Here is a 23,688-nt window from a genome sequence, read left to right on the forward strand (position 1 = left end):
CACACACACACACACACACACACACACACACACACACACACACACACTCTCTCTCTCCCCACCCTTCCAATCCCTACTGCTGGTCTGAAGGTAAAGGTTAGGGACAGTTGACAGCAGCTGTTATTTTTGGTCTCACCCCTCAAATGGGTACCTGGCCACTATTACAAAAGCAACTGTCCCAACCCAAACCTGTCTGCTCTCTCTCTCTCTCTCTCTCTCTCTCTCTCTCTCTCTCTCTCTCTCTCTCTCTCTCTCTCCCACTGCTTTGTTTTCTCTTTTTTAACATTCCCCCTCTACCCTCTGCTGTTTTTTCTCCACACCATCTCCTTTCCCTTGCTCCATTCTGCCTCTTCCCTCCCCTCCCTGCATCGTATTTCTCTTCTTAGACCGTTTGTTTGTATTGATGATGATGCATTTAAGCGAATGAAGGAAAGATAATTCTGTATTACAACAGATGATAATAAAGCCTAGTCTTTGGTGCTTAGACTCTAAGGGCAGATTTGTAATTGAGGGCCGTCTGCCCTGAAGAGCAGCAAGATAAATCCCCCAATAGAGTCCAGACGGGTGGTGGTGGCTGATGATTCTGCTCAGGCTGATGAGACTGATGAAGCTGATGAGACTCATGAGGCTGATGAAGCTCATTAAGCTGTTGACGCTGATGAAGGGCATGAGGCTGATGAAGCTGATGAGGCTGATGATTCTGCTCAGGCTGATGAGGTTGATGAAGCTGATGAGGCTGATGAGGTTGATGAAGCTGATGAAGCTGATGAGGTTGATGAGGCTGATGAAGCTGATGAGGGTGATGAAGCTGATGAGGCTGATATTTCTGCTCAGGTTGATGAGGCTGATGAGGTTGATGAAGCTGATGAGGCTGATGAGGTTGATGAAGCTGATGAGGCTGATGAAGCTGATGAGGCTGATGAGGCTGATGATTCTGCTCAGGTTGATGAGGCTGATGAGGCTGATGAGGTTGATGAAGCTGATGAGGTTGATGAAGCTGATGAGGCTGATGAAGCTGATGAGGTTGATGAAGCTGATGAGGCTGATGAGGTTGATGAGGCTGATGAGGTTGATGAAGCTGATGAAGCTGATGAGGTTGATGAGACTGATAAATCTGCGACGACTGGGCGGTGATGGAGAGGTGGAGGGGCGTGAAGACACGGAGACAAAAAGAGACAGCAGTAAGAAGATAACTCCCACTAGAGCTGCAATACACACACACACACACACACACACACACACACACACACACACACACACGCTGAGCAGACAGGAACACTTTTCACTGACATCTCAGCGCTGGTTAGCTGCTTCCCTCTGATGATTAACACACACAAACAAACACATGTGTCCTCGATGTGTCAGTATTTGTCAGAATGTCCAGGAGGTGTCGGCTTGTCAATGTGTCGAGATATGTGACGCTGTGTGTTTGTGCAGAAGGTTTTAGTGTTTCCAGTGCAGTGAAAGAGCAGGGATTTGAGCCATCGTTCACACCTGATATTAAACTGTGATCTGCATCTAGATATTCTATAACAAATGATGCCATTATAGTCTGTCTCAAACTGGTGATGTTTCAACCACAGACTGTATATAAGAAGTGGACGTAGTCCCCGTGACGTCACCCATTGGTTTGTTGACTTTTTTGGAGCCAGAAGTGACCATATTTGGGCGAGAGGTCTGTGCTGCAGAAGAGCAAGGCTCGGTGTGGCCAGGTACTGTTAGCATAGCACCCACAGCACCATCCCGTCACTCAAAGCGGCCACGCCCTTATTTATCATTTTAACTGGTGATTTATATGAAAATTCGGGGGGGCGATAGGTCTATAGACCAAACCCGTTTTTTGTACCAGGCTGTAAACATGTTTATTTCTGCTGTAAGGTTGGGAATTTTAACAGGGAGGTCTATGGAGATTGACTAGCTGTTGGAGCCATACTCAAGTTTCCATTTGAAGAACTGCATTTTTTACCAATACAGTAAATGTCTTTTCATTCATTTCCCAGCCCCAGAGGTTGCCACTTGGTTTCAACCAGTGGTGTATCTGTCATTCAGAGCAGGGGTTTTCAAAGTCTGACACTGTGCCATCAGGTTACTTTTTTAGCTTCTATATATTTACCATTTGGCAATTTAGCACCGTAATAACCAAACTATCGAAGCATACATGGACTATACAGCCTCTGGTTAGTGTCACAGTGAACACACAGATGGCTAACATAAACTATAGGCCGACGCCACCTTTTTTTTCTATATTTTGTATATTTATCAATTTAGATAGATTTTATCTTTGCATCTCATATAACATGACACATTGAATCTTCTAATGGGGGTTTTAAGCTTTAGTGAATCATTAAGGAACAGAAACAGCCACTTAGAAAATTCAGTGTGATGAACTTGTCGGCTTGTTCGTCATGTCGGCTAGCAGGACATTTTATTCAGCCACAAGTTATCACTGACGCACTCAGCAGTTTGGCACATTTTGTGAAAATGAAAGAAAAGTGACAAAATAACTACCAAACATACAAACTATTGGGTAGCGAGAAAGAAAAGTGCTGAAACCCATGTATCATATGGGCACCAATATGAAACATTTCACAAGGCCTTCTCTCCTTCTTCCCCTCTGTACTAAACCTTGCTCTCTCTCGCTTTCCCACTCAGTCGATGCTTCAGCCGGCCAATCAGGCCACTCGGCTGCTAATGCTAGGAAACGCTTCACCTTGCAGGGGCTTTCCAACAGGAGGTCTCTTCCAGCAGGTAACGGCCCGATGCAAGCGCTCACTTACGTGATCATCACCGTCACTGGCATCTCCGTCAACATCGTCTGTTCTTTGTCGCCTTCATATGTCATCATCGTGATAACAGTCATCATCTTGCACTTCCGCAGCATCTACCTTGCCTCTGTCCTTTCTTCAGTCTCTACTCTCCAGTCACAGAACTGCTCTTGTCCTCGTCTTTCTCCTCCTCAAATGTTGTATAGATTTCTGTGCCAGTGGGTATCTCGTAGTCTTCTCTCTGTGCGACCCACCGCTCACAGCGTGTCAGCATAATGAAGGCCACATCTCCCTCCACTCTTTCTCTGCTTTCATCTGCTCACGTCAGTAACCTCTGCATCTTCCCCGCGCTCAAACAAGGAAGCTGTGATTCAGGAAAGAGAGGGACAGAGAGCTGTTGAAGAGACAGCATATGAAGACAGGGAGACAGCAGGAGATAGACAGAATGATAGAAAGAGAGTGTCTGCCGGAGTCCTGGCACTGGTGACACCACGGCAAAGCTTAATTCTGCGATGCAGCACTGCGCTAAATGTCACCCTCTAATATTCAAGCCCCTTTTGACATTTGGAGACGTATTAACATTTTTGGAGGCCATGATTCCAAATTTGGCTTTGGTCAAATGGTAAATTTTATTTAGCTTCAATGCAGAGAAAACCAGGCCTGTATTGGAATCAGGCTTATATTAGAGACATTATTTCCTGTGTTAAGAATATATTTGATCGTAATTTTTGTTACACAGACGGTTCCGTGTAACAAAACATCTGGCGTGTCGGGTTAGTATATTGGTGAAAATGACTGTTGTTGTACAGGTGGAATAAGTAAATGTAAAGGAGGAAGACTATATGGCCAAAGGTATGTGGACATCCCTACATTTTCACAACTTTGGTAGGAAGATCTTCATTGGCCTGCACAGAGCCCTGAACCAGATCGTATCCCCCCACATCAGGGATGGACCTCAGTAATGCACTTATGGCAGAATGGGAGCAAATCCCTGAAGCCATGTCCAACATCTGGTGGAAAGCTTAATACTAGAAGAGTGGAGGCTGTTATAGAAGAAGACTATTGTGGGCAACTGTGGCTAAGTGGAGAGCAGGGCTGCCTTCAATCAGAGGACCGGTAGTTCGGTCCCCGGCTCCGCTAGTTGCATGTCGATGTGTCCTTGAGCAAGACACTTAACCCCAAAATTGCTCCCGTAGCTGTGCCTACGGTGTATGTGATAGACTCTGAATTGTAAGTCGCTTTGGATAAAAGCATCTGCTAAATGACTGTAATGTAATGTCCGTGGTTTTGAAAGATATTTCAAATTCATGCCATCCTAGCAATTTGTAATACCAGCCTCCTCTTTATCTTCTAGAAAAGCAGAAGTTTCCTTTTGCTTCTTGTAGAATGAATTCATTGTACTAGCATCTATTGGTCTATCACAGTCAATGACCAGAACATACAGAACTTAGGCATTGCTCATTATTTTAACTGAATTCTAGCCCTCAACACTAACAATCAATCATCTCATCTCTATTATAATGACTGGATATATATTTAGTCCTCATAAAGTAAGTACTCTGAGCTACACAGCCCTGAGCACTGCCCTTAGTGCTGAATGGGCTGTCTGCACTATGAGATGGAAATCAATGCAGAGTCGTTGGCAGGTGAATAGACTCACCATTAACATGAGTGCTCCCTGAGATAAGCCCAACGTGTTAGATCTCTGAAGAAAGGAGTGGAATCAACTCAACAACAGCCACTCTGTCTGCTCCGTCCTGTGAATTGTGAGCACTCTGACATTCAGACTCTGGAGTTAGAGATAGGTTCAACCTGCAGGTTTTCACATGTTAACCCCAGTCATTTACATTGATGTCAATAGGTGGCTAGTCAATTGATGTAAAACGTCCTTAGAAATAAGTGAAAGCTGCTCCACTATAATGCTGCAGGGCTGTTGGTTCGGGTACAATTGAACGTCCATGCAGAAGAGGTAGAGTGGTAAAGTCTCATTATGTGAATTGTCATCAAATTGTCATCTGCTTGATTTTGTCTAGTTCTAATCTACTAATTGTGGGAGCCCTGAGAGTCGAGTAAGAAACAAACATTCTCTTGATCGGTTTTCTAGGTCTGGTCTGGTGTTTATTATTTAAGAACAGGTGGAAGAAAGGTTTGCCTGGATCATCATGGTTTCTGTTTCTGTGAAAACAGGTGGAAACTAAGTTTAATAAGCATTTTGTTTGTTGGCAGTAGTAATACTCATTTCGGCCACAAAAGGGTGAAGTGCACCACTACCCCACATTCTTCTTCCTTGTGAGTTTTAATTGACATAACTTGCTAACAAACAATATATGTAGCTGGTGTTTAGAGTGCTCTTAATCCTCTTTAGAAGGGGTAGCCGTACACTTCAGCCTCTTATGATGGAAATGAGTACGACAGCAACAAAAACTTAAACTGATCCAAGGGAAAAAAAAATCACCTGCCAAATTAGTTTTAAGCTGTTTTCACAAATGGAAAAAGTAAAATAGAAAAATTATCCTGTTTTTTCCCCAACTGTTTCAAGGATAACAAAAAAATATGAACTTATATTAACTTAAAGATTATCCTAGCAAAACCTTTTTTTCACCTGTTAAGTCATAGACACATTTGCCTCTCAGGGATTCCATAACTAACGGCTGTTATACAAAACGTAAAACACATGCTGTGAAATCCTTTATGAATATCTGTCTTGATTACACCGGCAGCTTCTTTTTCGTTTCATCACAAAATGTGAGGCACTTTTAGCCTCTTAACAGTTTCTAATAGCCCAAAATGAACACTGAAGGGTCCGTTTGCCAAAGAAACTACAGCATACATATGTACCCTGTAGTATCATGCTATGCAGAGGTTTTTTAATTTATTTTGTGCTCAACAGCTGAAAATTCCAATAGAAACAATGTCCAATGAAAACTGTTCAGTGTGTTCTGTGTACTAAGATTAATTTAAATACTGTGTGTAGAGGAACAAAACATTCAATTCAATGAAGAAATAAGAAATATCACATAAGGTATCACTTCCAGCAGAATCAACTATCTACCAGTTAATCCTCCTCTGAAACACTTTGACCCAAAACTCCACTCAAGGCTTTACTTACTAGCTTTATATGGGGCTTTCAATTGCATCTCATCCACACAGGCTGGATGGAGTTTGCATTGGATTTATAATACAATCGTCCTTCCCTATACGACCACTTATCACGTGACCAAAGTTTCATACTTAGTTGTCATGGAGATGTGACCTCGGCAGACTCCATCCACTGAGGAAGACCTTGAGATGAGGTTGAAAGTAGGAAGTGGAACTTGAGATATTTCCTGCTTCTTCTTTTCATTTGCTTGTTGTTTCATGGATTTCACTTGTCTCTTTTGAAGTCATTTGTATTGTTTGATAAATGTCCGTTGGTATTATACTTTATTATTTAGGTGAAAAGCTGCTCTCCCCTTGTTTTTTCTTCCATTTCTAATCGTCTCTCTGACGGCTTCATCTATTTCTCTCTTCCTGTCTCCACGGCTCCTCCTCCCTCCCGTCCTCTCCGGCTGTAGAGCCTGCTACTCAGGAGGCAGTGGTCACCCGCCGCTTCTCTCTCGCCTCCTCTCTCACCTCCTCTTCTTCCTCCTCTTCCTTCGCCACACGATGCACAAAAGGTATCTGACAAAGTGTTCCGGCCTCCACGTTTTGTTATTTCTGTATTTACACTCTTAAGCACTTCACGTTCACTAAACACACAGCAGACTAATGAATGTACACAAAGTGCAGCTCAAACAGGTAGAAAACTGTTTATCACACCGCATTGCTAGATTATTAGTAGTTATTTTGGTCATGCAGTATTGAATGAAATTAAGATAATTTAATGCAAAGAAAAGGCCAGCATGAAGAAAAATATCTTCGGCTGATACCTTAAAGGACAACTGGAATTTATTTTAAAAAATCTGCTCCATCATACACATGAATCTGCTCCATCATACACATGAATGTGCTACATCATACACATGAACCTGCTCCATCATACACGTGAATCTGCTCCATCATACACATAAATCTGCTACATCATACACGTGAATGTGCTACATCGTACACGTGAATCTGCTCCATCGTACACGTGAATCTGCTCCATCGCACACGTGAATCTGCTACATCGCACACGTGAATCTGCTACATCGTACACGTGAATCTGCTACATCGCACACGTGAATCTGCTACATCGCACACGTGAATCTGCTACATCGTACACGTGAATCTGCTACATCGTACACGTGAATGTGCTACATCGTACACGTGAATCTGCTACATCGTACACGTGAATCTGCTCCATTGTACACGTGAATCTGCTCCATCGTACACGTGAATCTGCTACATCGTACACATAAATCTGCTACATCATACACATGAACATACAGCCAATCAAAGATGAGAGAACAGTGTTTAGGTAGGTTTACCTTTTCAACAAGCGCTTTGTGATTTCATACATTTTCACGTCAATCATGACCAAAACACACACACACACACACACACACACACACACACACACACTCACATTAAATCTGTAGTGAGGAAACTGTGTGTACATATAGAGTGGAGGATTTCCTTACTGCTCTGTTGAAAGTTATGAGATGTATAGACAGTAAAGCCTTTGACGAGAATGAAAACAAAATTAAAGGAAAAAGAATCTGCAAACGAGTGGACGTACATATTCTTTTTAAAAAGCAACGGTAAGGAAACAACAATTTTTATAAGCTGACATTTGGAACGCAGGGTGACATTCAAAGTGGCAGTAGAAGTGCAATTTACCATCGGAATATAGATGAGAAGTTCATTCTCAACCGGCAGAGGCAGGGGAGGAATTAGAAACACCAGAAGAGCGATATTGAAGTTTCCCCTTGAACTGTTTCCACTCAGTCTGTTCTCTGCTTTTATTGTATTTTTTCCGACTGCAGTCGGCAGTGTTTCAATAAGGTTCGACCGATGAGAACGCCGCGGGTCACGTCGGTGGTAAAATGCTCAGTGGAGTTGGGAATGTGGCTCTAGCTTTTTGGCCTCTGATTTTAATCCTCATCCAACGTGGGCACTAATATCAAGGACAATATAATACTTCACAGGTACAATAAAAGCACACACACAGCGGTACTGCTGTACCTGTGCTATACGTATGTCCTTCTTTAACATGCTTGTGTTACTCTGATTTACCAGAGGTGGCCTTGGAGGGATTCACTCATTCTTAATCTCAGCCTTATTAAAAACTAAAATATTTAAAGGTTAATCTCCTTATTTCTGTACATTTGGTACGAAGGCCCTGAAAGGCAAGTGAGAAAATGCATTTTCTAAGTCTGATCTACTTTGTTTTCTCTCCTGTGTTTATGACACATGAACAGGTGAAACATTTTTGTTGTCAGGATCCTTTTTCACTGTTTGTTGTTGTATTACTCATTGTGGTCACAAGAGGCTGAAGTGCACCACTACTCCATGTTCTAAATAGGACTACAAGCATTTAACATGAGCTGTTAACACACAACATTGTGTTTAGAGTGCATGTAGGAATTAAAACTTACCTCACAGGCCTTGTGGACAAAATGAGTATTACAATAGCAATTCAAAAATGAATTGACCTGCTACATGGATGAAAAAGGTCACTTTGTATAATGGTCCTGGAAATTCTTTCCCCTGTTCTTAGTAAGTCATAAACACAGGTGAAACATCTTAGATCAGACTTACTAAGAGATCACCAGCATTTGTTTTCTCTCTTGCCTCTCAGGGCTTCCATCATTTGGACAGTAAAAGAATGACATTCACCAAGTTAATTGGCTTTTATATAGGAAATGATTTCTCATGTCATCGAAGGAAAAGCACAGGTGTCAATAAAATGTGTATAAATGTATATTTTCTTAGGTGCGCAAGGAAATAAAACCAGTTTAAACTACGACATACTCAATTTCTGAAAATAATAATAATAATTAAGACATGGAGATAAACATTTAACAGCAAAAAAGCAGTTTTAAAATGACTGCTGCAGCGAGAACACTTTGTGTCTTCACATCTTCCTCTCTGTACCAGATGGCAATCATGGCATGAGAACTGAGACTCTCATAATGATCTGAATAGAGTCATCACGGACATTTACGAAACATACACCTATGTCTGACTGACGACAGCCTTCACTTTAACAGATGGAAGCTCAATGTTGCAGATGTCATGTCTAAAGGGGCTTTTGGATTAATGCTGTGTGTCTGCCTTCTTTTTCTAATGTCAGTATCTAATAAAGCTTCTGGTTGCATGTTCTGTCCCCCGGCCAGGTCCCCTGTCTGCTAGCATAAAGAGCAAGAGACATGAGATTAAGAGTGATCCCACTCCATTTGGTTATGAAGGTACATGAACATGCAGAGATACGTCATGTCTGTAATGTGCAGGCTCTAAGCATGCTGGGCTTCTTTGCTTTGTGTGGCATGATTTTTATGTGTGGTATGTTTTTTACGTGTGGTATGTTTTTTATGTGTGGTATGATTTTTATGTGTGGTATGTGTGTGTGCACGTGTTGTGCTTGTTCTCTTCCGTTTTTTGCCTGCTGTGTTGACTCGCGTCGTGATTTGTGATGTGACGTTTCAAAGTGCATGAGCATCAAATAAGTTTCAGATGAAGTGTGTAGGTGTGGTTTTGGTGTTGCGTTCAGGCCCATGGACTACTTGGTTTGGTGTCTGCATGAGTAGTGTTAGATAGAGAGTTTATTTCTTTTGATTGACACACCCTCACTTTTAAACGTTGTTTGTGGGTGACGATGTGGAGCGGCGATCATGATGAAAAGGATGGTATAAAGCATTTGGCTTCCCTCCAGATACTTTGCGTGGTGCTATGGCTGCAGTCAGGAAACGTCAGAGCATGACTAGCAGCACTGCTGCTGCTGGCGGCACCTCAGCCGTCCCTAGATCCACCTCGCAACCAGGTAACAGCAGAGAAGGACTCCTCTCCTACACTCCTTTGTATGCTTTGAGTTTTGATACGTTTCTGAGTTTGTTTTGGTAAATAATATTTGGCCAAGTGTTTTATTTTTCTTGTGATGTGTAGCTTCTTCTTCTTCTTCTCAAGAAATAGTTCTCCAAAACAATCTGTTGGAATGCAACCTCTAGTTCCATCTCAGCCTTTGAGTAGCCATGACCATCAAATGACTCCAAACTCAATGTGCAGCACAGTCAGAGTGTTCTGCAGCCAAATCACTGACTATGTTCACACGCACACTCATATTCCACTATTATTCAGAATATGAGAATGTTCCCAATTTAATATGGGTGATGTAAAGAGATGTTCACTTTGGATATTCTGACTGGAGTCTCTTCAGTTTAAGACATGTGATGTGGTTAGGATCCAGGGTTAACATGACTGTAGTTAAAAAGGAGGTTTTAAGAGAATGCACGGCTGCATGCACATGAATATTTTGTGCATGTGAATGTAGTCAGTGCGCCTTTTGGTCCTCATACACGAATAACAACATAGGTCATGAACCCTGTGGTTACGTTCAGACAACTAACGCATGTTGGATGAGGTTAGAGAAAGATCGTGCTCGTCATGGTTAGAAGAAGGCGCTGACTGTGCTCTAACACCATGAATCACTGCTGATGGGTGGGTGGGGCTACGGGCACAGGCTCTTCTTGCACACTAGCGCGGTTGTTGTCTTGCTTGGTGTGCTAAGCTTTGACTCAAAGTATAGAAGACGGTTGCATTTACCCAACAACTCAATCAGAAAAGCAAACAAACTCCATCCAACAGCTCAGCTTGGCCTCCTACTAACTCCTAAACAATAAAATGCAACATTGTTTGAAATCACTGTAAGAAAAGTAGGTTTTCATATCTGCTTCTGTTAAAGTTACAGCAAAGCGCAATTACAGTAGTTCTGAAATTCTTGCACACAAGCTATCATCTATTATTCCCTTTTGAAAGCAATGTTTTCATAGGAAGCTTCAAACTTGTGATTTTGGCATGAAGTCTTCCTACAGAGTCAGGAAATAGTATGAAGTATTCTATGAAGTGTGCTCGCCCACGCCTCTGCCATGCCTTTAGGATCAGTCAGCGGTAACACAGTCTGTCTGTGTGTGAGAAGCCACCACCCCTACAGAACTACTTTACCATACAACTAAACTGTACTCTCAATGACATGTTGAGGGAAGTGATCGGTCTCAGTTTGAAACAGTTTGAAACACAAAGTTAATGTTATAAACTGAAACAAAATGAAAGAAAAGCCCTACAAAATGACTTGGTCATGTTTAGGCAACAAAACAGCTTGGTCAGGTTGAGTGAAACATTGTGGTTTGGCTTGGAATGACTATGTTTGTTATGTTATTGAAGTGACTCTTGGTTTCACACAGGACATGAACGGTGGCTTCCTGGTGAATGTCCTGTTTGTTCCACCATCCATTCATCCTGACTTCCTATGATGAGAAACTTATTTGTGATACGTCAAAAACAAATGTAATCCAAGAGAAAATATGTGTCCCTTGAAACATATTTGAGAATGTAGTCTTGTTGTCTGGGAATACCATTTCTAGGAGAGCAGGCTGAGCTTTCATGATGTAAGACAAATGACTGAACTGCAGAGCGACATTGTTTTCCTGTCAATGAAGAACCATCGCCTGCCAAGTGGAATAGTAGTACCCCCCTTGTTTATGAGTACATTTGGGTGGTTAATAATGTGTATTGATTCCCTTCAGGCTGGGCCCAGAGACGGCTCCCTTCCATGGACACGGACGACTTTGAGACGATCCCCTCCAGTGCAGAGGAATCCTCCAACTCTTCAGAAGAGGAAGGCAACAATAAAAATGTAGGTGATGCTCACTTTGGCTATCATATGGCGTGAAGTTAAACCTGTATATGACCTGGAGCAATACTGGGCCTATACTTTACATAATGTATTTAATAATGAAACTGAATAAAACTCAAAGTTTAAAATGATTTTATTCTGAATTAAACCGAGACAGTTCGGTACCACTCAACATCCTGGTCCTGCTGAGTCACATCAGCTCATCACATTCTGCCGTCACTGTCCCTCCACAGCTCTCCACTCATCCCCCATTCTCTCTCCGCTCGTCCTTCACTTTCTCCTCTTTTTCAACAAAATCACCCTCTGATCCTCTGCTTAATTATTTCCCGTGGACATGTGTCTCGTTAGCAACGGGCACTGAAGGCTTGACATTTAATAAACGATGGAGGAGAGACGCAGCACAGGTCTGCTGGGTACTGCAGCCTTTCCAGATCCATTATCATCTGTGTGATGTATCGTAGATAGCCACACACACACACACACACACACACACTGAGCATGTTAGGGGCGCACACAGGGACAAACCTTTTTTACGAAATTTGCATTTTTGCAACATTTACTTGAAGTCAAATTAAAATATTTATGTTTATCAACAGAAAACTTAATTATCATTACTTACCTTCAGCTCATATAATCTGCTACAGGTGACATTTGTCATTTTAAGCAGCTAAAGCGATGGTGAGCTGGGTAGTTAAGAAACAATTTATGTGTGTCTGGGTTTAATGAATCCACTCATTCTAGCACCCTAGAACCAGATCCAAGGTGCACCTGGCTACACGCACACTTTGACTCAGTCGTTTCTCTCTGCAGGGTGACAGCGGTCGTTTCCGGGTGCAGCTGACCTACGAGTCTCGTGACGGCCGAGACCTCTCTCTGGAGGCGGGCGACCTGGTCCAGTTTGTGGAAGAAGCAGAGAGCGGACACTGGTGAGTTCCAGTCGGCTCCATGGTAGAGCTGTGGGGTGTCAGTCAGCTTGTTCCCACTCGCTCACTGGTTCCCTGACTCAGCACTATACTTGAGTGGGTCCCCATTTGCCAGTTCAAACTCGCCTCGTGTCTAAATAAAGGCACAACAACACAAACCTACCAGGTTGTTCTCAGAACAGCATCGCACAAATAAGACCAAAATAAACTGACATTGCATTATACTTTATTTAGGGCATTCGTGCTCACTCTGTCTGCCCTCAATAAACTATAATTGCAGTGCAAGTTCTCTGTTTCCACTCTCATTTGCGGAATGTGGTTTTTTTAGTCGTCCCAAGGAGTTTATATTTTTGGCTCGTGGTTCTTTGCAGAAGACTTCTCTTGTTGGATCACATTCTCTACGGCAGCAAAAGGACCACAGTTTGCCTACCAAGTCTTTCTATTCTGCTTTCTGCTTACTATCACATTTGTCCTGTAGGCCCTCTATAATCAGCATTTTGTTGTGGAAAACGCGACTTGTTAATATCTGTGTACTTGAGTCTTTACGATTGCTGTGGTGTGTTTATAAAGAGACTGGAATGAATGGAGGCTGAGGCCAGTTGTGACAGTATTCAGGTTATATTACACCCAGCTGTAGCACCCACAAAATCCATCATTTAACAATATCATCCAGCTGCAGAGCTGGAGACTAAACTGTTACAGCAATAATTGCAACCAATAAAGATAAATTGTATACATATTAGGCCTATTAAAATTGGCCAAAGATAATGTTTGAGGATTCGCTCTTAATAAACACAAAGGTTCGACCTATTCAAATGTGTATTTTTGCTCATTATGTCCCTGACACTGAGTGCGGACCTCGAGCGACGCAGCACTACAAAGCTGAACATTTGTCGGACGCCCTGTTTGTATTTATTTCTGTCGCTCGTTTTAAAAGGAAGTGGGCGAGGCACGGCTGATTGCTGAGGTTAAAATGAGGAGTCATCTATGATACCTCCTCATTTCACCACAAACACCTGAATAAGGTGTCAGCGGGCTGGAGGGAGCTTAAAGTTTCCTACTTGCCATTAGCTATACTATATGTTCCTTCCAGTAAATATGCAATATAATTAGAATAAAAAGCTTGTGTTTTCTGTTTAAAAGTGTGAATCAGAAGATAGCAAGTACTACTCTCCCATCTGTTACGTCTCCAGCCTGATCTGGAGCACACAGCTGATCGGTACGTGGTTTGTTTGCGTGACGTAACGTTTGCTGTGAGGACACCGTGTCCCTTCTCTGTGGTCGGTTGCTGTTGACTTATTCCTCGTTCAGCTTGACCTAACGTTACATTTCTTCATCTTGTTAGCTTCAATGAATGTGTTTGTGTTAAAGTCAAACCTGTGTGTCTCTGTCGTGGTCTCTGATGTTCTGTACATGAACACAGATAACAGAGTTGAATCATCCAGTGACTTGTAGCTCCTAATGTCTCTCTGGTGTACACTTGCTAATGTATTGTAGCCACTCACTAACAGTCCATTTGTCTCGGTTACATTCTCCATATTTGGAGCGTTTATGCTCCTGCACGCCGCCGTACTTCTGTACATCACCATTGTTTACAAACTGTAAGAAGATGTAGAAATAAAAACATCAGTCCACAGTAGAGGATTTAAGTGTGAGGGCCTTCTTTGCAGCGCTGCTATCTGTGAGCTTTATACTGATGGAGCATTAGCTACAGTTGGATGGGGCGGATACAACTGCCTCTACATCCTCACAAATTTATTCTATTCAAATCATTTTGAAAAAACACTTCCAGGTCATTTTTGTAAAGATCTAAACCTGCACCACTGACTGAGAGACAGCCATCACTACATGTTACAGCCTTGTTTCAGCTAGTCGCCATGTTCTGAAACTCAAGACAGTTTACAGTTCATTCGAGGGCTCAGATTGGTACAAAATGATAGATTGCACCTTTAAATATGAGTTTATGATATAGAGTATATCATCATGCAAAACACTGCATACTGAGAAAAATAGTCCTTTGTTTAATTTAAGATGACAGTATAGGTGGGTTGTAATTGTGACTGCGCTAAATTTCAGAGGTGTTCTGTTGCTCTGAAAGAAAGTACAGGCCTCAAGTTTTAAAAGTGGGTATCTGGTGGAGGAGGAGCTGACTCATTGGCCTTCACAAACAGCCCTATCAACCACCTGCAGCTGTGTTATGCTCATTTCCTGCTATGGGACAGCTCAATGGGCCATTGTGGTGTCAATGTTTCACCAGAAACCTGCTCAAATGACCCTAATAGCGCTGTGTGCTACCTGCCTCTCTGTTATTTAGAATGCACGAAGCATCCAGCTGTCAGCTCATTGAAACATTGCATCATTGTGTCCTTTTATTCATGCATCAGTTGGCCATAAAAGGATGCCGTAGCAACACATTTCTACCGAGCTTTAATTTCAATTTACAAACGGTAGCAACACCAGCGCAAATTGTGACATTTAGGCTTTAAGTCACCCTCAGCATTATTGTTTCATCATCCTCTGATTGTCTGTCCCTACTCTGTGGAGAAAGGACACAGCTGTGATTAGTTGTGATTAGATCCAGAGTGGTATGCTTAATTCAAGATGGATTTTTCAATGTCAAAATATCTCCCAGTGTTGCAGGATGACACTCACTTCAACAGTGTTTTCACTGACAGAACACAAACAGATTATGTTCTCTTTGTTAGGTGAATTTGTGAATTTTAAGATGTGCATACTAATTCACTTCTGGGTCAGATATGGAGGTGACTGATCAAGTCTCCCGAAAGTTTGTTGAAATGTTGAGGACGATTTTCCTAAGAAAAGCAGCTGCAGTCATTCCGTTCCTCTAAAGCAGTGATTTTCAACCACCAGTGTGCCGTGGGAAAATATCCAATTTCACTTAATCGGTCCAAAAAAATATAATTTAGTTGCTGCTAGTGGTGTAACGGATCACGGGTCGATGCTTGATCCGTTGTGTAATAAAGTTTTACTGCCGCTCATACTTTCTCAGGTAATACATCTCTAACTATCGATGCAGAGTGTCAGTGAAAAGATATAAAGCAGTCGTGTGTTCACGTGACAATTCAGAAGCCCCCGGCGTCATTTAAGTCACGTTTGGCTTCGATGTTACTAATAATGTCTGGATGAGGGTGGAGGACAAAAGCGTTACGGTATGTAGGCGTTGTTCAATGAGAAAGATACACGACAACGGCCATACATCGGGCATGTCCACACATATTAAGCGCCACCATCCCGGTCTGTCAGCAACGGGGTCCAAAGGCACAACAACAACAACAACTTATCATTATTAAGAAACCGTTTGTGGCAGAATCAGACCAAAGCTCTTACCAAATCTATTGGGGTCTTTATGGCTGCAGACATGAGGCCATACTCTGTTGTGGAAAACAAAAGGATTTCAAAATCTGGTTAAAGTGCTTGAGCCACGCTACGAAATCCCCTCACGCACCACTTCATTTTATCGTAGGATAGAAACTGTCTTGTCAGATTCTGAAGCATGTCTACTTATTCTTTGATCAGAGGTTAAATCAAATATCATTTTTTTTATAAAGTTCTTGTATGCCAGCTTGTATTTAGACAACATTGTAAAACCTGTGGTGTAGAACATGTTTGTATTTCTCAGGTAATGAAAATAGTATCATCCTGATATACAGGCCAGCACCCTGTAACCTCTCCACACTGCACATTTAGCCTACTGCATGACCCTGAAGAGCACTAAGCGACATAGAGAATGGACGGATGAACCTTATAATATGATGCAGTGCAGTACAACAACACCATAAGCCTCGGATATTGACTCCATCCTCTCTGAACATCGGGCTTCACAAAGGCAGCATTTGTGTTGATGATACGATGTAGTTTTGCCATGCTATCTGTAGTCATTACCCATACCATGGCCTCCCATGTTAAAAGTATGTCTTGAGTTTGGTGCGCATTAATCAGCCAGGCCCTGCTGCCCTGTTCTCTCTCTACAAGGATTCGTTTGGAACTATAATTTCATTCACTATAACATTACCATCACAGAGCAGTGGGAGGTACAACAACAGAACGCCTGACTAATAATCTACCATCAGGGGGAGGGGGCGACTGAAAACAACATGGCTAGAGATGAATAATAGATTTGTGTTTCGTTCACCAAACCACCATCATCTATGGTCTTCTCCAGGAACACAGAGCCCACTGCCTTTATGGAGAAACTCTCTCCAATCCACCGCTGAAAGGGTTTTGGTCTAACGCAGGCTCCCTGCATTTGGAAGTGACTAATACTCTTTAAGATAAAGCTCGACTTGCTTTGAATATGCTCATTTTTCATCAGCTCATTCATATTTCAGCCCTTAAAACCGTCTCCTGTCGTCTGCATCTACGGTTTTCTCATCCTCACTTGAGGAATATAAAGAATTCACAAGTTCTCCCTTTTTTCTTGAGCTTTGTTGTTGGATCAAAGTTAATGTGCACAGAATGTGATTGACGGACTGTAGCTGCGGTGTGTTTCCTGTACACCCTCTTGTACGCTGTGTGTTCATGCACTGGTATATGTCTTCGTGGATTTAGGTGCATACTTTTTGTATTTATGGATCGGCTTTACACTGCTGAACAAGCAGTAACTAACCCCTCCCAAGAGTGTGGGGCACCTTCTCCAGATGCAGGTGTTCATTTCACACCACAGCACACACACAGTCCTGGCCCTGTGTATATTTAAACACATTAGCACATGTGCGCCTCATCCTGTCAACACACATCACAGTCATAGACTGTATATAAGAAGTGGATGTAGTCACCCATTGGTTGGTGGACTGCCATTTTGAAACCGCATGTTTACCATTTTGTTTTTTTGCAACCAGAAGTAACACTAGAGGGTGGAGCTAAGTACAACTGAACGTTGAATAAGACATTTAAAGGTGACCAAAATGTTACAGTTAACTTTCCTCATGTCCAGTACAAGTGTAGTTGAAGGCTCTTCTGCATCGCTTCACCTCTCAGAGCTGGAGGTAGCGTCCTGGTGACAGCGTGAGCAGAATAAAGACGAGAGTACTTCACTCTGTGTTTTGTTTTGCACATTAGGGAGAAGAAAATCATAACCATGTCCAATATGTTTGAACTTCAAAATATGTAAATAGATAGATAGATTGATCAATTAAAAAATAAATAAATAAATCACTCGACTAATAAATTGCTATGTCATTAATTGTATCAAATATGATGATTATAAATACATGTAGGCATTAAGTAATTGATATTATGTGACATAAATTGTTTTACCTCTTTACCTTCGTATTAATATTTAACAACTCTTCCATTTAGCTTTCGGTTTTATTTACTTATTTGTTCATTTTCATGAACTTTGTTGTTATATAAATATATAAAATCATGACATTTTTTAAACATGTATTATATTTTTACATTTTTAAATGTATTTTCAAGTTGAATTACTCATTATTAAATGTATGTATTTTTCCATTTATTTATGAATGCCTTATTTTCCATTAGCATTTGTCCCTATTTAGCTGTTGAACTGCTGTGCTTATCTGACTTCATGTTAACTCCATTAAAACGTGTAAAAGGCTGAATCATTACTGCACAACGCCTCCTTTTTGTCCTGTCTACCTGTTGTCAACCATTTGAAGTCTAAAAATACTAATCAAGACTGACTGATTATAATCATGTCATCATAAATATACACATCAGAAGCATTAAAGTGCTGCATGAACTACTCCCAGTGTGTGTCCTGATGGTGCAGGATGACAGACGGCAAAACTGTCCAATCAAAGAGTTACCTGTCCGTCTGTACAGCTTCATGTTTACTCCTCCTTCCTTTGTAAAAAGTCACTGTGAACAGGAACCGGACCAGAAATAAAATGCAACAAAGTTTCATTTTGTTCTCTTGGTGTGAAATACATGCGCTTGTGTTTGACCATGAGACCTCTGGTGCACCAGTGTTCACTGTTTACATCCCTGAAGGAAATGCATTCTGTGTTTCAGGACGAGATGTTAGTCAGTCACATAGGTCTACTGCAGAGCTTCCTCCACTCTATGGGCTGTCAGGATGTTCTGTCTAAAGGCTCTCTAGAGAGCAGTCCCATCAAGACTTGCACTATATGGAAGTTATGTTGTCAGAACTTTATTTGTGTTATTTAAAACAAAAAGTTACTTTAGTTAAACATTTCCTGTTATAAAGCAATTCCCAAATAAAACAAAGTGTTACTGTTGTTGTTGACTTTGGTCCTGTCAGCCAGTGAAGACCCTGCCCTGCATTGTGTGTCATGTTCTAGGCTAGTGAAGAACGTTTTAACAGAGGAGACAGGGCGGGTCCCGTCCAGTATACTGCAGTCAGCATCTGAAGGAGGTCACTCATTAAGCACCACTGCTACTTCTGACTAACCACTGGCAGCCTTGCTGTAACGCTCTCACTCTCCCACCCACTCCTCCCTCCGCTCCTTCACTCCAACTCTGTCAGTTGCTCTCTCACTCTCTCACATGGCAGTTGGGTCGGGGGGGATTGGGAGGGCCTGGGCGGGCCGCTGCTCTGGGAGAGAGGGACCGTTGGATCGGGTTCAGGTTGGACGGAGCGGACGGGGGTGGACGAGCTTTGGCTTGTTGAGTTGGATAAGCAGAGCATGTCACTGATTGCAGCACATTCCCCCTGCTGCACTCTCCTCAGGAGGCCTCACTCTCTCTGCACTATTGATGCTGGAAGTGAACGTAGGAAGAAAGAAGTATATTTTGAGCCCAAGATTTATTATTTCAGTAGATTGTCTGACACTCTAACTGTCATTACAATGTCTTGTTTCCTCACTTTTTAAAAATTGTGTGCTCAAAGATATTTTTTGTCATATCATTGTCAAACAGCAGCCCAGTCGCCTTGGAAAAAAGTCGGCATTGTACGTTTACACAAACCAAGGATACGTAGAATGTGGATGCCTCTTTTTTATCTGGACATTTTTGCATCGAGGCAGGAAAAGTGACGTGGAGCAGCTGTTATTGAGAGTTAGATGGTATAATAACAAGTATTTAGAGCAAGAAAGTCCACTAAGGGTGGGCAAACAAATACAGGACTCTTACCCAGGTGACCACCGTTCATGTCCAGTGTGAAACCCAACGTTTAGTTTAGTTTTGTTTCGTTAACATTGCGCTTGTTAGCTAACGTTACATAAGAAAGTCGGTTGTTATTTATTTATAGTAGTTATGCTGTTAGGCTAGTTACGTTGTTGCATTACATTTTTATGGTTGTTCCGTTCTGTTGTTATTGTACATTGTTACGTTGTTATTGTGTGTTGTACATGACTATTTTAACAGAAACCATATTTCTTTCTAACCTTAACTAAGTTTTGCCGCCTTGACCTAACCAAGTGTGATACAATACAATACGTGATTTAAAAAACATATCCTTGGTTCAGAAACCACAATCCACATTCAACGTATCGGTAGTTTGCAGAAACGTACCATGTCAACATTTTTTTTATGGCAGCTGAGGTATTGTGTCATATCATTGTCAAATAATTACTGATGCCATGAGCAACCAAGAGCCCAGAAGCAAAATCAATCGATTGTATGAACACTAATATATTTACAGGGGGCTCCCGTGTTTATATGCTGAAGTTCATGGTTTTATGGTACAAAATATATTTTTTCCTACCGGACAGCCACTCCTGTGCTTTGTGCTCTGTTCTCTCGCTTCAATGTCCTCCCCTCTGTCCTCCATCCATCTCTCCACCATCTCCTCCCTTTCATGGCGGCTTGAGGGCCGGTCCATGAAGTGTTTGTTACGGCCTTGCTTGTTTTGTTACGGAGCTCTGTCCGCCCCTCTTCAAAACAAATAACCCTTCCCTCTCATCACTTGCCCTTCTTTCCTCGTCCTTTTATCTCGCTCTTCTTCTGTTTTGGAGTTCTTTCTCGTACTTGACGAGGACAGAACTCCACGCTCGAGCAGTTCATCTTTAGTATTTAAGTGGGGCCCGTTTCCAAAAGGCCCTCTTCACTTGTCTGTGTTGATTGTCCATGTCTACCTTCCCTATAATTCTTTATGCACTCTACTGTCTGATATTGTTGCAGATATTGAACACCTCACTGTTCTGACCTTCTTTTACCCTCCTATGAAAGCTGCATTGTTTGGTGTGTTTTATCGGCACTGCAGTCCTGGCTGTGCAACCCCTTAGACACTGTGTTTGAATGCCACAGCTTGTCCACATTTCCCCATGCTTGATTTGTATATTACTGTATATAATAAAAGATGTCACATTGTATTTAAAGTTGGAGCTGACTTGAGTCCGTCTTGTTTTTCCCCAGATATCTTCAGTGATCTGTGTACAGCAGCACTCTCTGACTCGGATGACAACGAAGCCAGTACGTGGGGAGATGTGTCTCAGGACAGCAGATAAACATGGCTGACTTTTGTTGATCACGTTGGACTAAAAACATTTTCGTTGGATCACAAAGAGAATTTTTCAACTGTAATTTCCTAAACTGGACTTTTAATATCAACGAATATTAGCTTTCTACTTGTAGGTCCTCATTAGGACTACAAATATGGCCTGTTAATGTTTTTCAACTATAGTTTTTCATGACTGACACATTGAAGCTTCTCAGTGAAGCCTCTGGAAAAAGCTGGAATCTTAAGGCTGATTGCCACAGTGGGAAAAGCCATATAAGACTTTTGATTGAAGGGAGTCCCAGCTGTCATCGGTCAGTGGAGAACTGAAGACTGCATGGATGTGGACAGTGAACTTTACATCCAAAGTCGGATGAATTTAGAATATGTACTGTAGAAAATACTCTTCCAGAGTGGTTGGGCTGAATACCGGAAAACTCAACTCCCTTTTCTGACTTGGATAACTTGGGGAAAGGGATAAATTCCATGTGCTTGGTTGTGAGCAGGTTGTGATCAGGCCCTGCTTTGCTGCGCTGAAGTAAAACTCTTTGAGACCAGGTTCTGCCTCTGCTGCCCCGCTGCAGCCACTTGGACTTTTCAGGTTCAAACTACAGACACTTCCCAGTAGCTGCTGCCTCCTGGGGAACCTACAAGTTGTCTTACTTGCCTTTATTGGCCCCGCATGATATCATTACATTAAATCAGATGCATTATCACAACATGCCCGTTTTCAGAACCTGTAGACTTGCAAATTATCTGTGTAAATTGCGGTTGAGAGATATCTCCCTTTCATATTTTAATCTATAACTCAAAAATATATTTTACATATGGTTTAATCTCTCTGGAAATAACTTGAATTATGTCCTCACAGATGTTACACACATGCAATGTCTTGTTTTGGACAGAAACCTTTTAATATATGTGTTTTATGGGTTAGAGATCCTCTCATGCTGGGCATCAATGAACAGTCACAGGTTGTGTCAATTTTGGCGAAGTGGTCGAACAGAACAGTTTCTGGGAGGGGGTCTAAGATGTGCTTCCCGTGACAGAATACTTATTATATTTGCTATAATGCATGGATGAATATTCATATATAGCAAACACAACAATATAGATCCTATAGGAATGTAACACTGATACTTTCTGCATCCGCAGTGGGCTAGGGTTTGCTCAGATGTGACATGAATTTCCTCATCAGAGGGTGTACGCATTGCGGACTTGTCCAGACTTGTCCATACGGCTACTATGCTAAAAGTGGTAGCGTAGCGGTCTGCTGCCCTGATGTGGCACGCGGCCTCCAAGCGAACAGTATAAGCAGAACTGCTCTCCATTTGTGGTGTCCGGAGTATAAACGAGGCTCAACTCTTCTTCTAGCGTTTGGCCTTCACCAACTTTTGAGAAATATATCTGAGTATATTTTCTGTGTCCAGACCAGCTAGTGGCTACATTTGTAAGGCAAGCAAGGTACTGTGTGCAGCTTGTGTAGGGTCGCTTGTTTACCCGAACCAGCTTCCTGCTGTGTCCAGAAACAAGGCTGACGACTCACAAAAAGTTAGTGCAGGACGTATAACCTCCAGAAAAAGCTAAAAGAGGGCATAAAGATTCATAGAGCTGAGCATAACTACAGAGTTGAGTGACAATTCTTTGTTGTTTTGTCATTACAAGCCACACCTTTCACATTACACAAAGTCCTTTGACTCATTGTTCATTTACAATGTGAATTGATTGGTGCAGCTTTAAGAAAACAGGGGTCAGGGGTGCAACCATTGAAAAAATCTAATTCTAAAATAATTTCCTTTATCAGCTAAGTTATTTTCCAGCACAGAATTCATTTGAGAAATCAATCATAATGTGTTTATTCTTTATACATGCAAAGTGAATAGCAGACAGAAGAAGCCAAATGGTGTCTGATGGAAATGAAGCAGAGATGTGCTGCACTAATGCTTCATTACTGCAGCACATCTCTTCTTTAGATGAATGGGCTTCAGGAAACAGATTTATCTCTGTGACATGTTATGCTATTTGGACTCATCTCTACAATGGGATTTTTACTAGCAGGCTTTCTGAGAACGTGTCACACTCTTTGAGTCGCCGCATGCCAGCTGCTACGGTATCTCCGGGCCGGTCATATTCAGGCATTGTGTTTCTGATTTGTGTGCATGAAAACACTTCATGTACAATAACTCAGAACCTCTTCTGCATATTTGTGTTATGCACACAACTGCCCTGTAACATGAGTATTAATGTGATATCTCATTAGAAAGCTACGGTTCTTGTAATTCGATTTATGCAAACCATTTCAAGATACAATAACAACAGCAGGTACAGTTAACGTCTCTGTCAAACAAGCACTCCAAAAATAGCTGATAAAATATCGCTGTGACTCACCGATTATGATCCATAACGTCCCCCTTGTGCATGCTAGTCCAGCAAAAACGGTCTTGCTAGGTGGCTAAGGGTCCACTCGATCGAATCCAGTAAAAGATTTAGTCCAAAACACATTAGTACGTTCATTAAGACCCACGGGGGGCTGTTGCATCATTTCAAATTAGCCAGCAGATATGATAACTCCGATCATATTTCGGGCATAACTTCACGTTCCCTGTCAACAGAGCTGAGATTTTCATCACAAAATGGAGGCTGCATTCCGCCGGTTAGATTGACACCTCATTTGACCCAATAGGAGCTTCTATAGCCCGGCCACAGTCTGGAACAGCCAACGAGAGTCCGCTTTGAAAGACAATGCCCGCCTCACTTCTTTGGGTATAGCTCGAGCCAATCGCAACAGATCCTGTTCAAACTCAG

At 42.0% G+C, this 23,688-nt stretch overlaps 1 protein-coding gene across 1 annotated transcript in view; it reads left to right on the forward strand.

Annotated features, from left to right (window-relative positions):
* The window catches only part of mcf2l2 (MCF.2 cell line derived transforming sequence-like 2), a 79,907-nt gene extending 59,013 nt beyond the window's left edge, over nt 1-20,894 (forward strand). The window contains exons 25-31 of the mRNA XM_031877438.1: nt 2,653-2,748; nt 6,320-6,421; nt 9,065-9,136; nt 9,601-9,708; nt 11,468-11,577; nt 12,388-12,503; nt 20,802-20,894. Of these exons, the coding sequence (XP_031733298.1) occupies nt 2,653-2,748; nt 6,320-6,421; nt 9,065-9,136; nt 9,601-9,708; nt 11,468-11,577; nt 12,388-12,503; nt 20,802 (605 nt within the window). The 3' untranslated portion in view covers nt 20,803-20,894. The remainder of the gene's footprint in view (nt 1-2,652; nt 2,749-6,319; nt 6,422-9,064; nt 9,137-9,600; nt 9,709-11,467; nt 11,578-12,387; nt 12,504-20,801) is intronic.
* Nucleotides 20,895-23,688: the final 2,794 nt, after the last annotated feature.

This window comes from Anarrhichthys ocellatus, unplaced genomic scaffold, assembly GCF_004355925.1.
Source record: "Anarrhichthys ocellatus isolate YVR2014 unplaced genomic scaffold, GSC_Weel_1.0 scaffold136, whole genome shotgun sequence".
Lineage (NCBI taxonomy): Eukaryota > Metazoa > Chordata > Actinopteri > Perciformes > Anarhichadidae > Anarrhichthys > Anarrhichthys ocellatus.